The sequence below is a fragment of the Carassius gibelio genome, chromosome B9 (genome assembly GCF_023724105.1).
Source record: "Carassius gibelio isolate Cgi1373 ecotype wild population from Czech Republic chromosome B9, carGib1.2-hapl.c, whole genome shotgun sequence".
NCBI classification, from domain to species: Eukaryota; Metazoa; Chordata; class Actinopteri; order Cypriniformes; family Cyprinidae; genus Carassius; species Carassius gibelio.
The window spans coordinates 28100137-28117059 of record NC_068404.1 but is presented as its reverse complement, the minus strand read 5'-3'; the positions used below and the strand labels follow the sequence as shown (position 1 = coordinate 28117059).

At 33.0% G+C, this 16923-nt stretch overlaps 1 protein-coding gene across 3 annotated transcripts in view; it reads right to left on the bottom strand.

Annotated features, from left to right (window-relative positions):
- The window catches only part of LOC127964711 (RNA-binding motif, single-stranded-interacting protein 1), a 60284-nt gene that overhangs the window by 21147 nt on the left and 22214 nt on the right, over window positions 1-16923 (bottom strand). For all 3 annotated transcript variants that reach the window (XM_052565004.1, XM_052565003.1, XM_052565005.1), the window contains exons 3-4: window positions 7378-7436; window positions 3595-3686 (exon numbers count right to left, since the gene is read on the bottom strand). In XM_052565004.1, coding sequence (XP_052420964.1) covers window positions 3595-3686; window positions 7378-7436 — 151 coding nt within the window. The remainder of the gene's footprint in view (window positions 1-3594; window positions 3687-7377; window positions 7437-16923) is intronic.

Below are 16923 nucleotides of genomic sequence, written 5' to 3'. Positions count from 1 at the left end.
TGTCAGACACAGATGGTACGAGAGAAAGTGAGAGAAAAAAGAAGAGTATATGAGTGTGAACGAGAATGCATGGCCATATGTGAGAGTAAGAAGAGTGTGTTCAGAGCAGCATCCTAATCTTACAGTTCCTGCAGTATATTGTATGTATGCTGTGCACAATCTGACCTTTATGACCGACTATGCAAAAATGTGCAGTACACAAGAGAAAACACAATGTGCAATGCAATGTGCTCAGCTTGACTTTATCTTTAAAGCAATAGTTCCCCCAAAAATGAAAAATTGCCGTTATGTGTTAAATGCACTCTCTTAGCCCTTCCAAGATTAGGATGAGTTTGTTTCTTCATCAGATTTGGAGAAACGTAGCACTGCATCAGTGTCTCATCAATGGACGCTCTGCAGTGAATGGGTGCCGTCAGAATGAGAGTCTGATAAAAACATCACAATAATCCACAGCACTCCAGTCCATCAGTTAACGTGTTGTGAAGTGAAAAGCTGTGTGTTTGTAAAAAACAAATCCATCATTAAGGTGTTTTTAACTTCAAACGGTTGATTCTGGCTAAAATATGAGTCCATAGTCCATAATATTGCTTCCTCCAGTGAAAGTACATCTCCTGTTGTCTCTCACATCACAATCACCCACTTATTTCTTTAGAGCTGTGTTGGACTTTTTTTTTGTTGTAAACGGTGCTTGATATGTGCAGATTTCTCTCTGATTCAGACGAGATTACCTTTTTCAGTAAAGAAATGAATATTATGGACAGAGGACTCTCTCTTTAAGGTTTAAAAATGCCTAAATGATGGATTTGTTTCTAACAAACATGCATCTTTTGTCTTCTCAAGACATTAACCAATGGACTGGAGTTCTGTGGATTATTGTGATGTTTTTATCAGCACTCATTCTGACGGCACCCATTCACTGCAGAGCATCCATTGATAAGCAAGTGATGCAATGCTACATTTCTCCAAATCTGATGAAGAAACAAACTCATCTACATCTTGGATGGCCTGAAGGTGAGGACATTTTCAGCAAATTTCCCTTTTTTTTTTACCCATTAGTACATGGTTATTCATGTAGCTACCCTTATTATTAAGCATTCCACTTATTGTTGGATATTGTGTTCTATGAGTCACATGCATATTTTTTAAAACACAGTAGGAAGTATAAAGTACATACTTAAAAATAAGTCAGTTTTTCCATTGCAAACGAAGACAGAGAGCAGGGTTCAGACACAGTGTCATGTCACCAGGTTACTCCAGGGGCTTCCTGTCTGAGATATTAATTTCTAACCATCTGTTTATATCATAAACAAGGTGAAAGGAAGATACATCCAAGGACAACAAGCCAAGATGTCTGCAGCAGAAAGAGAGCATGACAAATACACGCCTCCTGTCCAAGCTGCTCCATTTCTAATGCACCGTGCACGGAGGAAGAGAGACAGAACTTCTACCTTTTAGATGAATTATTTCTTTAAGAAAAATCTTTATTTAAAAATATATCTGAACTGTGATTTTCATTTTGAAAACCCTGTCAGTTCTGATACAGTTTAACATTTTTCACGTCCCACCCAGTTGTGTCACTTAAAGTCTGCAATTCAGTTTTAATTATGCACTTCCCCTTTAAATAAACATGCATGCAAATTCTGCTGCTCTGATGCTTTGCAAATTTATTGGCGAGTCGTCACAGAAGACCAAGAACAGTCAGTGCAATGCTATTTCAGTAACACTGATATACTATTACAGCTTGTGTTCATATTTTAAGTGTGCTTTTTGAAATGCATTTTACTTTTAGATTAGATTTTATATTTATCTTTCCACATTACTGTAGTAATTTTGTCGTTTTTAAGTGTGTGTAAGTGTAATCTTTTGTCATTTTTATTAATGTATTTATTTATGTTTTAGTTATTTTGGCACTTTCAGTTAAAATAAAATGAGAAATTAGAAAATGTTGTCTCAGCAACTAGTTTATTATTATTTTTTTATATATATATATTGTCTTTCAAGTAACAAAAATATTTTTTTAGGGTTATAATTTCATTTAAATATGTATCACCATAACAATAACCCTAAACCTTGTCTTTGCATTTTTCAATGCAATGCATTTTTTTATAAACTACTAACTTTAAAAAAAAAACATCAATTTAATTGGAAATAAAGCTGTCTTTATACTGTATATGTGACCCTGGAGCACAAAAGCAGTCTTTAGTCTCTGGGGAATATTTGTAGCAATAGCCAACATTACATTGTATGGGTCAAAATTATCAAATGTTATTTTATGACAAAAATCATTATGATATTAATTAAAGATCATGTTCCATTAAGATGTTTTGTAAATTTCCTACTGTAAATATATTAAAATGTAATGTTTGATTAGTAATATGCATTGCTAAGGATTCATTTGAAAAACTTTAAAGGTGATTTTCTCAATATTTAGATTTTTTTTGCACCCTCAGATTCCAGATTTTCAAATAGATATATCTCTGTCCTATCATAACAAATGATGCATCAAAGGAAAGTTTATTTATTCAGCTTTCAGATGATGTATAAATCTCAATTTCGAGAAATTAACCCCTTTTGACTGGTTTTCTGGTCCATGGTAAAGTATGCATTGTGCATTATGATATTATTTTCATAACAACTGAGAGCATTTCAAAATCAGGTGTTTTTATTTTTTTATGTACCATTATTCACAGTGGAGATTTCTAGTATTAATAATAATAAGCTTAATATATATTTTAAATAATATCCAGTAATAAAATGTTTCCGTTTTTTGTTTTTGATGACTTAAATTACTGTCTGAACAACAAAAACATAAGTAATGCATCACTTTTTTTTTTGCATTACAATAATGAGAATTTGGTTGAAAGTGTGTTTTATTGTCAGAAAAATGTCAACGTCACAATGCAAAATATATTGATCCAATTTTTTTTATAGAACAAATAATTTTTCATATAACTTGTGGTGCCATAAAAAAATCATAATCATAAAAATAATCATTATTTTCTTATTACTTTTAAGTCCATTGTATTTATATTATTTTATTTATTTATTAGAATTGTATTTTTATTAGCAATAGAGTTTTTTATTAACATTAACAATATATATATATATATATATATATATATATATATATATATATATATATATATATATTTTTTTTTTTTTTTTTATTTATTATTTATTTTTTTTTATAATTCCCAGTAATACAATATTTTTGCTTATAGGACTTTTGGTTAAAAAAAAATATATAAATATATATATTTATATATATATTTCATATCATTATTGCAATAATGAGAAGAGAATTTGGAATAAAATGTGTTTAAATGACATGAAAAAGTCATCGACAAAATACAAACTATCTTGATAATCTAGAAGGCAGTCTACATTCTGCTATAATTAGTTTGCTGTTGATTTTAGTGGTGAAATGAGATCTGGCCAGGTTCCTGACGGGCTCCTGTTTGTCTGGATGCTGCACCTGTACAGGTGTGTCTCTTTACACTCTCAGGCATCTGCCTCTGACATCACAGTCTGCTGACGTCACATGACTCAGACGGATCTCGCTGCAGGTGACAGCAGGAACAGGTGTGTCCTTACCTTTGCCATCTGAGCCTGAACTCCGCTGCTCTTCAGAGCGCTGACGGCTTTCTGAGCAGCAGCAGGGCTGTCAAAGTCCACGAAGCCATAGCCTGAGAGAAAGACGAGCACAACATCAGCTTAAATACACAGCACACAGAAACAGAGGAGGACACACACAGTTCTGACCAGTAACAGGGTGAAACTAAAAACACCCATGTAGCACTTCAACCTCAAGTAATCATAATAATAGAAAAATAAACCAAAAAAAGCACATTTTAGGACCAATAGGTATTTGATGTGTAATTTTTTATATATTATTATTATTATCTTTGAGAAATAAGTAAAAATAAATAAAATTAATCATATTTTAGGACCAATATATATGTCATATATATTTAATAATAATAATAATAATAATAATAATAATTATTATTATTATTATTTACATATTCATTATATATTCTGTTTTGCATATTTTTTCCTTTAATTTCCTTCATTTTAAATGGAACAAATAAACAACGCAAGACATAAAATAAAATAAAATAAAATAAAATAAAATAAAATAAAATAAAATAAAATAAAATAAAATAAAATAAAATAAAATTAAATAAAATAAAATAAAATAAAATAAAATAAAATAAAATAAAAGTTAGTCAAGTTCAAGTACTATTTACTTTATCTTCCATTATAAGATATTTTTGAGTTTAGGATAAATTAATAATTCGACAAAAACACCCATAAATTTAGTATTTTGTGCAAAAAATAAAATAAAAAATCTGTAATGCTGTATCCAACATAAAATTATTTTGTGCATAAAATTTATCCGTGCAAAATGTTTTGGTAAGGGTTAATGAAAACTGAAACCCAATTCCTGTAAACGTAAAAGGAACTTCATGTACCAAGAAATGACGTGATTGACAGAAAAACACACTCCAGACAGCAGAAAATAAAAATGCAAGATTTGAAGGATCCTCAATGACATCAGCTCTGATGTGTTTATGATACAGGAATCACCCGCAGACACAGACACAGAGTGTGTATTGGGTAAAGACACGTTCAGGCTCTGCATGTAGAGAACATCTTATCTCAGTAAGTGTGGGTCATTTATCAAGAGAAGCACTGCACTATCAGTGTTTGCTTCCTCTAATGAGAACAATTAGAGTCACAAGTCTTTACGTTCAGCTCCACCCTTCACACTCCTCTGCTGCTATATTTACTCAGACAACAGGTCAAACCACAAACGCACAACATCCTGACTAATAGCTCAAATATACGTGACAGAGAAACACTCAGTAAACACAGCTATGATGCATCTGCACAAGTAATAACCATAGACTGTATATGGACTTGCTCTGAAATCACATGAAAGAGTGTTTTAATAAAAAAGAGGAACCAACGCTTCAGCCAAATATAAAACTCATTTATATTTTCTAATATGCCAACACAAAGAAAATAAAAAACAGATTTCTACACCTTTTTTATGAAGACATTTTAATAGACGTTTTAATTTAACTGATCCGCATTGCATTGCTTTTAATGTTTTGATCTTGCGTTTCAATATCACCTTATTAAAACATTATTGAAGAGTAACAGTTTGGGCCTAAATAAAACGGAGTTGTTTTTTTATTTTCTTCCATATTCTCACTAAATCATCTTATATGAGCTATAAAAGCCAAATGGATCAAATATGAAACTTGACAAATGCACATGCAATCTTCAAGTATCATATTAGATCCATTTGGCTTTTATTTATATATATTTTGTATCAAAAATGACACTTTTCTGACTATCATTAACTACAGACGTAACTGTAAAACTAGTCTAAACTTGAATAATTAACCAAACATAAAGCTTATTTTTACATTTCCAGTAAAACCATGTTCAAGCCTGAGCAGTTTGAAGTGAAAGTGAAAGTCAGGCTCTTCTGGTTAAACTATGGCTTGGGTCGATCATTTGCATTCGTGCATCACTGTGATCCTCTGGGTTAATATTTTCCATCAGGGTTTAGAGGAGTCGGACACATCCTCCTCCTCCTCAGGCCTGACTGAAATTACTCAGCACATAAATAATCCACAGCGCTGTGACTAACCACACGCTCCGAGGCAGTCGTGCCCCCGAGGTGCCAAAACCAGGAACAGAGCCAGATCCTGGACTACAGCGACCTGGAACAAACCCCAGAGGCCTCAGTCAAGACAGGAATAACAGCGACACACTGACTGGGTGTCTGTTTCCTACACACACACACACACACACACACACCAGCATAGATGCATAATGACACAGTGCAGGGCATGCAAACACACACACACACACACACACACACACACACACACCAGCATAGCTGCACAATGACACAGTGCAGAGCATGCAAACACACACACACACACACACACACACACACACACACACAGACTTGCATTTGTGGTTTACGGGGACTCTCCATAGGCGTAATGGTTTTTATACTGTACAAACTGTATTTTCTATCGCCCTAAACCTACCCCTTACAGAAAACTACTGCCAATTTTTCAATTTCATACAATTTTGCATGTTTTTTAAGCGTTTTGTTTTATGGGGATACAGGAAGTGTGGGATACGTTCTAGTACCCAGGTTATTATAAATATTTGTGTCCTCATAAAACATATATGTGACCCTGGACCACAACAAAGTTTTCAAAATTGAGATTTATAAATCATCTGATAGCTGAATACATAAGCTTTCCATCAGTGTGTGGACAATATTGGGCCGAGATAGTACTATTTGAAAATCTGGAATCTGAGGGAGGCAATAATAAAATAGAAATATTGAGAGAATCGCCTTTAAAGTTATCCAAATTAAGTTCTTAGCAATGCATATTACTGATCAAAAATAAAGTTTTGATATCTTTATGGTAGGAAATCTACAAAATGATCTTTACTTAATATCCTAATGATTTTTGGCATAAAAGAAAATTAGAAAATTTTGACCCCAGCGACTTAAGACTGCCTTTGTGCTCCAGGGTCACATATACCAGCACACACACACACACACACACCAATGCATGCATAAACACTCACACAACACAAATGTGTGCTGACAGATGAGAAACTTGTATTTGCATGCATTTTGACCTTTATTCACACAATTTTGACTTTTATTCTCATAATCCTGAGTTTAAATCTCAAACTTACAGATACTAAATTGTCCCTAGCAATAATTCTGATCCAGCAATATGTGTATGTAACCACGTCATACTTTTTTGTCTTATTTACCAAAGCCGAATTCAAACCTACACTTAGGTTGAAATGATGTTTTTTTCTGATATGTATCGCACATTTAAGGTATTTCAGGGGAAATAAATACATCTTGAGATACACTGAAGATTATCAAAAGGCAGATTTTTTCCGATCTACCCATATATACAATATCAAGGTTGTGAATCATGATGTGATTCTGATGAAAAGCATTATACACAAGCGGAAGACCAGATAAAACACTTTGTGTTTGGTTGAAAACACAGTATAAGATGCAAGCCAGTCAAAAATCACTTATAATCAATGTTAATACACCATGAGCTATATGACAAAATATGTCATGTCAAATGATGAGATCTATGTAAATGAATAAAGCCTGAATGTGCACAATATTGAAATGCAACTGAATGTCCAGTTTTTTTGGTTCTTAAGTATTGGGAAGGGGAAGCACACATTATTTTTATTTACTTATTTATTGTGCACAATCATACAGTGTGATGATCCTGAATTTACTGAATTAAACAGCTCTTAAAACACTAAACACAGAAATCACAACATACACGTACATACCTTTGCATTTGTTTGTGGTTTTGTCTAAGATGGCCTTGGTTGATACGATTTTTCCATATCTATAACAAGAACAAACAGAGATGGGTTAAGAGTTTTGAAACACACACACACACACACACACACAAATCTCAATTTAAAAGTTAACCTATATGTACCACGCTTATTTTCTAACTAAAACTGAAACTATTAAAAACTATGTCATGACTTGAAAGAAAATAAACATTATATGAAATAAAAAAAAACAGGCATTTAATTTTCCGCTAGCTCCCAAGGTAACATTTCTTATTTTGTCTATTGTCGAAGTACTAAAATAATTAAAAATAACAAAATATATGAATATATATATATATATATATATATATATATATATATATATATGACTATATATATAATTATAAATATAATAATTAATTAAAAACAAAAAACAAAACTTAATAAAAATGAAATAAATGTATTTAAAAATACAAAAACTAACAAAACATTTTTGCAAATTCAAATGAAAACAGAAAATTATAATATTATATTAAATTATTCTATAATACTACTGTTAGTTATATTGACACTATAATAGCATATCAAATAAAACAAAGAAAAATACTGATATGTACTTGCATAAAATTCCTGAAGAATAGAAACAGCACAAATAAATCATTCACAAAACTGCTAAATATATTGTGAATATATGTAATATGTCACTAGTTTGAATGCATTACTGTATTACAAAATACCCACAACAGTATCTGAAACAAGAAGATGGTGGGCAAGTGACCGAACGATCTCTGTAACACTTTCTGCCTAAAACACTGAAAAGGAGTGAATCTTTAACAATGCTTCGTTGTATTCTGGTATATTCTGGAAGAGACGTCGTCTCTGGATGGAGAACTGAGCGGGAAATGTGATTGATTTATGAGGAGGCTATAAAAACTGCAGTGGAATGCTGTAAGGCACATGTGAGTGAAAACATGACCTTTGACCTCACAGCATGGGCTCACATACGACCTCATGAGTCACAGCCACCGATGGCGAGAAAAAAAGGGTCATTAAGTGCTTTCAATTAACAACCAAATAGGAAAGACTTCATGAGATCTGAAATCCAATTACAGCAGATGACCCTGATTCTTCTGGGGATGACGGGCTTGCACCAACTGACCTAATATTCATTAATTATGAGGATCTCACATCTTCCTCGTCCTCTTTATGAGCCGCTCATGGAAGCCGTGCTTCAGTCAAAAGCTTGAAAGCGTTAAGTGGGAGCATTAAAAAAGTAATTCAATGTTTTTTATGCACTTTTTCAATGTCATTGCATTTTTCCCACTGGGCTTTTTAAAAAAGCAAGTCGCGATCCAACCAGTTGTGAGGAAATTTACAAAATTGCATAAAAAGCGACTGCTAAATGAATAAATATATATATATATATATATATATATATATATATATATATATATATATATATATATATAATTTATTTTTAAAATATAATTTTTTTTTATTTTTTATAAATGTTTATCTTTAAATAAGTGAATATATACGATTAATATGTTTTGCTAAAGGTTAATCTTTAACAACACAGTTAAATAAAAAGTTGCAAAACTAGATAAATAAATAATATAGTACGTTTATTTTTTGCCTACACCTAAAACAACCGTTCAAGTGTGTCCATGTTCATTTTATCCATAGATATATATAAAAAAAAAAAGTCCAAGTTAAAAACCATGAACCAAATCAGCTGACTGGTAGGAGGATCACAACATTACAAACTTTGGTTTGAAGCCAAATTGGACGGAAAGATAAAGGTGCGAGACTGTACTTAACAGTTTCAGTGGGGGAAAGAACTACAATCCCATGCAGCACTGTGAATGACATAACTGAAACAAAAACAGCTAAATATATAACTAGTGATGTGAACATGTCAAATTTTGTATATTTGACCAACATAAACAAACACACATACACACAAAAATATTTAAGATGTTATTTTAGGTGTGATTTGCTTGTTCCCGTGAAGATTTCCCTGTAGAATTATGGGTAATGTAGTTTTTTGTGTGTGTTAAACACCATTCTTTTAAAAATAAGCTGAAATAATGCAGCTGACGGCTTCAACAAATGCATCTACCATTGATTAACATCCTCGTAGCTCACGGTAGGCCTGTTTTTATGATTTATAAGTTACCGTACAAAATCAATTCTCCAGTGGAGAAAACGAAGGGGATTTTTACTTCCAGAAGCTGACTCATAGCGCTCTATAATCACAAAAATATACAGCATACACAAATACTGTACAAATACATTTTTAATCCATTCTAAATGAAGAACAGAAGTGATGCTGCACTGGAAATTAACTAAAGTAGGCATCTTTTTATTTTTACGTAGGCAGCTCACTAGGTTTTGTAACACGTTATGAAAAGTTGATGAATGTCATTCATTAATCTCGCTGTCCAGAGAGACAGCACAACAGCGTTTATGGGCCTTTTTATGTGCTTCATCGCCTGCTTTACCGGAAAACGACGAGGCCATCAGAAGGAAAAACCCTTCCTAATAGGCTGCCCCTCCATTAGCTTCCGCTGAAAATCTATTACAATTGAATTGCAGAGGCCAGACGGTGCAGAAGAGGACGAGAGACGGATAGAATATCGTTCCTGAGAGGAGGAACAATGTGACTGGTGTTTCACCTGCCGTTTCAAGCCCAGTCTTGATCCCATTATAGAGCTCCAGTTTCCCTCCACCAAAAGCGTATTGATCTCCATAGTAAGAGCTCAGGGCTGTGTTTCATTACTCGGCTTAAGCAAACATCAGCAGACCGTTCTGCTCTGTGAATACAGTCTTCATATTGGTCATATGAACGATGTTGAGATTAACAAGAAATGCACAATATTCGGTGACTATAACAGTACTGGCATGTTAAATAAAAAATATAGATTTACAATACTAATTTAACTTTAGGTAATTCACAAACATTGCATTAGGATTTTATTTTTATATAGAGTCTCAAAAGTAATGCATTCACTAAATTGATATCCATGCACACCAATTTGCAAATGCAGATTCAAAACTCAATTCAGATTGCGAAACTAGTCAGATTACACCTGTCTTTAGGAAACAGCACAATAAAATAAAATCCCAAATCGCAGAAATATTCAGAAATGTGCAAACATACTCACGCCTTTATGAACTGCGTTTTGCATTTGTTGAATTTTACTTTCAAGTCAAATCATAAAGATTATGAATGTAAATCTGGTTGTGGATTTGCAAACTTCGTTCATAAGTTTGCGAATTTGCAAATATAAAAGCTTTTTTTTAATGTGAATTAGCATATGGATTTCATTTATTATTATTTTATACACACACACACACACACACACATATTTTGGTTTTGGTTCATTTCCAGCTAGACAGCGTGTCCTTAAGGACCGGCTCTTTAATCTGCTCTACTCTGGATATATGCAAAGGTGAAAGTGTCGTGAAAGCCATATCCTCTGATTTGCATGAAAATGCATGCTTATGTTAACTGGATTTCTTTTTTCTGGAGAGTGAAATCCTCTCAACAACAATCCACAAGCATAGTTCACATGCTTTTTTGCTGTATCTTCAATAACAACCGGGATAAATCGAAAATCAAAAAATATTTTACATCCCAGCATGCTTTTTAAAAAATACAGAGAATCTGAATGTAACAAAATAAACATTATCTACGCACTTGGGCTTTAGAGGCCAAAGAAAATCCCTAGAAACAAAGCAGACTGGACTGATTCCAGTAACGGATCATCTTCACACTGTGTGTGTTTTATGAAGCAAGTTTCTGGGCTGCCAAAACATACATATTCAGCAAATATAGCATCATGTGTAAAGAGATGCATCGGCTCTTCTGAATCTTGATTCAGATAGAAATCAATGAGCGAATGATATTAATTTATATGACATTTTATTGTATATAACATTTAGTATACTATTTATTACTTTTGAATGATGCATGCATTTATTATATTTTCCTTTACAAGCACATTGACTGGATTTTGTTGATATTTGACATAATGAAGATATATTTAAAGGGCTCTGTGAAATTGGTTTTATTTTCTCCCAAATTCTGTTCCCATAGATTCCATTTCATTAGATTCCATATTCATCAGAAAGGATGTCTAAGTGATTGAAATCATGAGCCTTTAACGAGTAAACAGCAATTTACTGAACAAAAATCACATTTTTAGGGTCCTATGGCATGCATTTTATTTTTTCGCAAATTCTGTTTTATTCTTCGTTACATTCTGTGTCCTTGATTGAAATGTTTCTGGATTTAGTTTTAATTGTTTAACTAAATTTCATACTATGTTTTCTTAGTAGAAGTAGCAGTAAGACATACATTCTACCACGCAATGGTAATGTATTTCTGTCACAATTTCTTCAAGTCAAATTTAAACTTTTATTTTAATTGGCTGTCATAAAGAGTTGTGTGTGTGTGTGTGTGTGTGTGTGTGTGTCTGTGTGTGTGAGAGTAACGGTCAAATGCTCATTAAGCGACAGAATATATTGATGGCTGAAATATATAGAAATAAATAAATCTTTTTAATATCCATGTTTCCACTTTTCAGAGGATATACATCAATATCGAAATTCTAAATATCATTAAAAAAAAGCTGGAAAATATGGAAGCACATAAAACTATGCCGAGCAGCAAGGAATCATGTCAACAGTCGTCTAAAGCCAATAAATGGAGGATCGACTCAACACACTGATCTGATGTTTCATGATCCAGCGTATTATCTGATTCTCCAGAAGCTTATATTATGACATCGTTACCTCTGACCTCATATCGTTCCAATGGAAGTGACCTGGAAAAGGTCACATCCGAAAGGTCAAAGGACAAATCGCTTAGGGCATCAGGATGAGATTAAGCTAAATACAGCGAGGGGTTAGATGATCACACCACTGAACCGCCGGTGCTAATCCAGAGCCTCAATCACAGCCACAGATTCTCTTGACACCACAGCAGCTTTCTAATTAACTCCAATAAAACTAAAAACAATCACAAGAGACAAAGTATCTTTCGTTTGCAAATCATAATATTGACAATTTGGTTTTTAACTCTATTGTTTCATAATGCAAAGCTGTTGCACTAATTTCAGACTTCAAATCTAACCAAAATACAAATAAAATATTTTTAAAAAAATGTGTAAATTGTAAATTATTTTAACACAACTGAAAAAAAAAAAATAGATTTAAATTTTTTTACATTTAGATATTGTTTCATGATGCAAAGCTGTTTTTGCACTAATTTCAGACTTCAAATCTAACCAAAATACAAATAAAATATATTTTACAAAAAATTGTAAATTGTAAATTATTTTAACACAACTGAAAAAAAAAATTGATTTTAAATTTGTAAAATTAAGATATTATTTTATTATTTAATATATATATATCTGAATAATTCACAAATTATTTTGTAGGATAGTCAGTTGAATGTATTAATTTTTTTATTTTTATTAATATTTATCTAAGATTTTGGCATTAAACGTTCAGAAAACATGATTAGCTGCCATGATACACAGTTACTCAAAGCGTTTGGACATCAAACCCACCCTAACTCAGATTCCCAGCCCCGTGTGCTTTCTCACATTGGATTGTTTTGTTCTTTAGTGTCATTTCTGTCTGCAGCAGTGCAGTCTACTCCCAGGAGTCCTCTGAGGACCAGTCCTGTGATTCTGCTCGAAAATCACTTCAAATCATCCAATAGACTCAAAGCGACAGAGCATATGCCTCATCTTTTATTGATGGCATTCATCCCAGAGCTCTTAGAGGGGAAAGTCATCCTGCAGCCCTTGACACACAATGACCGAAATATGAGAGATCATTGAGCCGCAGTGCCAAGCTGAGTGAAATTACAATACTAAGACCAAAGAGCGGCCAGTGCTGCTTTCTTTATCCAACACCCTGGCCCAGATACTCCTATAAAATCCTGCATGTGCCAAATGATTCAGGTTCAGTCAATGTGAAGGACTGCAAGATGCATTTGTGGCTAAATTATTTGTCACATAAGCCTTTAGTTTATAAAACAGGATTAATGCACTTACGGAGGAACTCAAAAATACTACAGGATGCACTGATACTCAAATTCTGGACTGATAAAAATCTGTCAAATTATCATATCATGGCCAATAATCAATTAAGATTTCGCATATTAAGATTCTATAAATAAACACATTTATAAACATAAATAAATTGAAGATAAAACACTGAAAATCAATTGTTTTATACTCTACAAGTGAATTCGTGCATTACAATGTTAGTATGAACAAATTAATTCAATGTTATTTTTTATATTTGCTAAAGATTAAATGTAAATTGTTAATGTACCTAGGTTTTTTAATTAAACTGTATTATATAAGCGAGCATCAGATGATGGCTATAGTAATAGTAAAAGTGGGAGAAATTAGCATGCACGATTAAAATATAAGCCGCGTTTCCACCGCAGGAACTTTACCCAGGAACTAGGGACTTTGGGCTGGTACTCGGTGTGTTTCCACTGCAGGAACCAGGAACTAAATAAAGTTCCGGGTAAAAAAATGCCCCTCAGAAAGTCCCTGCTGGCGAGGTGGTACTTTTTCAAAGTTCCGGAACTGTCGGGGGCGGGACTTTGGCGCTAAACATTCTGATTGGTTGAGTTCAGGCAGCATTGGTTGAGTTCAACCACCATTTATTCGAATCAACATTTTCTAAATATTACTGTTATTGTGTCATGAAATGTAATTTTAAAAGAATTTCAGGTTTATTTATAAAGACAGTGACTGCCTATTTAAAAATGTGTTTCGCCGATCTCAGAGACGGTAAGCTCCACTCGATCAGCGGGAGCTCAGTCCTCATGTATCCGCCGAGAAGCAGCCTCAGCTTGGATAGACCTTCTGATATGTGCCGCTGGCTCTGATGTCTCTTTAGTGTTTAAACATAAAATATAATTCAGCTGCGGGGTAAATCTAACAGGTTTTCTTTGGTCTGTATTCAATTTATCTATATGTTAAAATTAAAATAAAAAAGGCAAGTCTATATAATATTTCGTTTCATTGCAATGGCTGTATATAACATTACACATATCCCTGAACTAAGTACATTTCTGCAGCTGTTATTATGTTTAAATGAAAACGAAAGGAGGCAGTGGTATTTTATATCCTATTTAGTTTTATTGTAAATATACTGAGGGGAAAATAACAGTAGCCAAAGCGATCTGAGTTCACGCAGCATTGGTTGAATTCAAACACCATTTATTTGGATCATTTTCAAATATTACTGTTATTGTGTCATGAAATGTAATTTTAAAAGTATTTCAGGCGAGAATGTAGTTGTTTAAAACTCAAATCTATGGTTTATTTATAAAGACAGCGCCTATTTAAAAATGTATTTCGCCGATCTCAGAGACGGTAAGCTCCACTCGATCAGCGGGAGCTCAGTCCTCATGTATCTGCAGAGAGCAGCCTCACCTCGGATAGATCTTCTGATGTGTGCCGCTGGCTCTGATGTGTCTTTAGTGGTTAAACATAAAATATAATTCAGCTGCGGGGTAAATCTAACAGGTTTTCTTTGGTCTGTATTCAATTTATCTATATGTTAAAATGAAAATAAAATATTATAATATAATATTATAAATATAATATTTCGTTTCATTGTAATGGCTGCATATACACGTACATATCCCTGAACTAAGTACATTTCTGCAGCTGTTATTATGCTTAAATGAAACCAAAGGAGGCAGTGGTATTTTATATCCTATTTAGTTTTATTGTAAATATACTGAGGGGAAAATAACAGTAGCCAAAGCGATCTGAGTTCACGCAGCATTGGTTGAATTCAAACACCATTTATTTGGATCATTTTCAAATATTACTGTTATTGTGTCATGAAATGTAATTTTAAAAGTATTTCAGGCGAGAATGTAGTTGTTTAAAACTCAAATCTATGGTTTATTTATAAAGACAGCGCCTATTTAAAAATGTATTTCGCCGATCTCAGAGACGGTAAGCTCCACTCGATCAGCGGGAGCTCAGTCCTCATGTATCCGCAGAAAACAGCCTCATCTCGGATAGATCTTTTGATATGTGCCGCTGGCTCTGATGTGTCTTCAGTGGTTAAACATAAAATATAATTCAGCTGCGGGGTAAATCTAACAGGTTTTCTTTGGTCTGTATTCAATTTATCTATATGTTAAAATGAAAATAAAATATTATAATATAATATTATAAATATAATATTTCGTTTCATTGTAATGGCTGCATATACACGTACATATCCCTGAACTAAGTACATTTCTGCAGCTGTTATTATGCTTAAATGAAACCAAAGGAGGCAGTGGTATTTTATATCCTATTTCGTTTTATTGTAAATATACAGAGAGGAAAATTACAGGATTCGCGTAGTCGCTGACATCACAGTCCCCAGTCGAATGCACAAAGTCAGAACTAACTACCAATGATGCACGTCCAAAATCAGCGTACCTTTTTTTTTTTTTTTTTTTTTTTAAATCAGGGGTACTTTGTATTGAGAAACGCGCAGACCTACGTCACCAGTCTATTTGCCTAATCTACCCGGTACTTTACACCGTGGTGGAAACGCAGAAAGCAAGGGGTCTGGGGGGAAAAAAGTTCCTGGGAAAAAAAGTTCCTGGTACAAATGTTCCGGGTAATTTCGGTGGAAACGCGGCAATAGACTGACAACGATAACTTTTAAAAACAATCTTTCATGTTGAGTGATGACCAATAACCGGTTATCTGATGGCCTATAATAAATTAATGGCCCTTATTAAAATTGTATTAATAAATACACTTGTAAAAAAAAAAAAATACAAAATAAAAACATCGAACATTGTTTAGATGCTACAAGTGAATTTATGGATGAATATTATTTTTTAGATTTGCTAAAGATGACATTTAAAAGTTTACTTTGAGAGAGCATTAGAAAGTAATATAAATATAAAAGTAGGAGAAATTAACATGCACAGTTATTCTTATTAGCTGATAACCAATATCATTTGGATATATCATGCATCCTGAAAAAGTTTCAGATGAGTTTCAAAGTAGATATACGACTTTTTTAACATGTTAACATGAGACTAGTGTATGATAATCATTGAAAATGTGTAAAGTTTTATCCAATCTTGTAATTTTAACATCAAAAGCACATAGCTATTGCCAGGCACTTTAATGCAAACTTTAATTAAGAGAACAATAATTAAGAGAACGTCAACCTAGAAAACTGTCCCACTTCATAAAGATAATTTACAAGTTAATTTACAAGTGCCTGATTTCTTGTATTGCTGCAAAATGTAAACAGTAATATACAGCATATCATAAGATTTTATAAAAAAATTAATAACAAAAAACAAACACAAGCTTCCAGATTTCTGCTTTTACAATGGAAGTGTTGCTCCATAGACTTACATTTTCTATATGCCTTTTAAAAACAAAAAAACTAAAATAAGTCAAAATGATTTTCTGCAATAATGCAACAGATTTTCTGGCATCATGCAACAGATGCTGAACTTGCATTGAGCGAGAAACAGTGCTC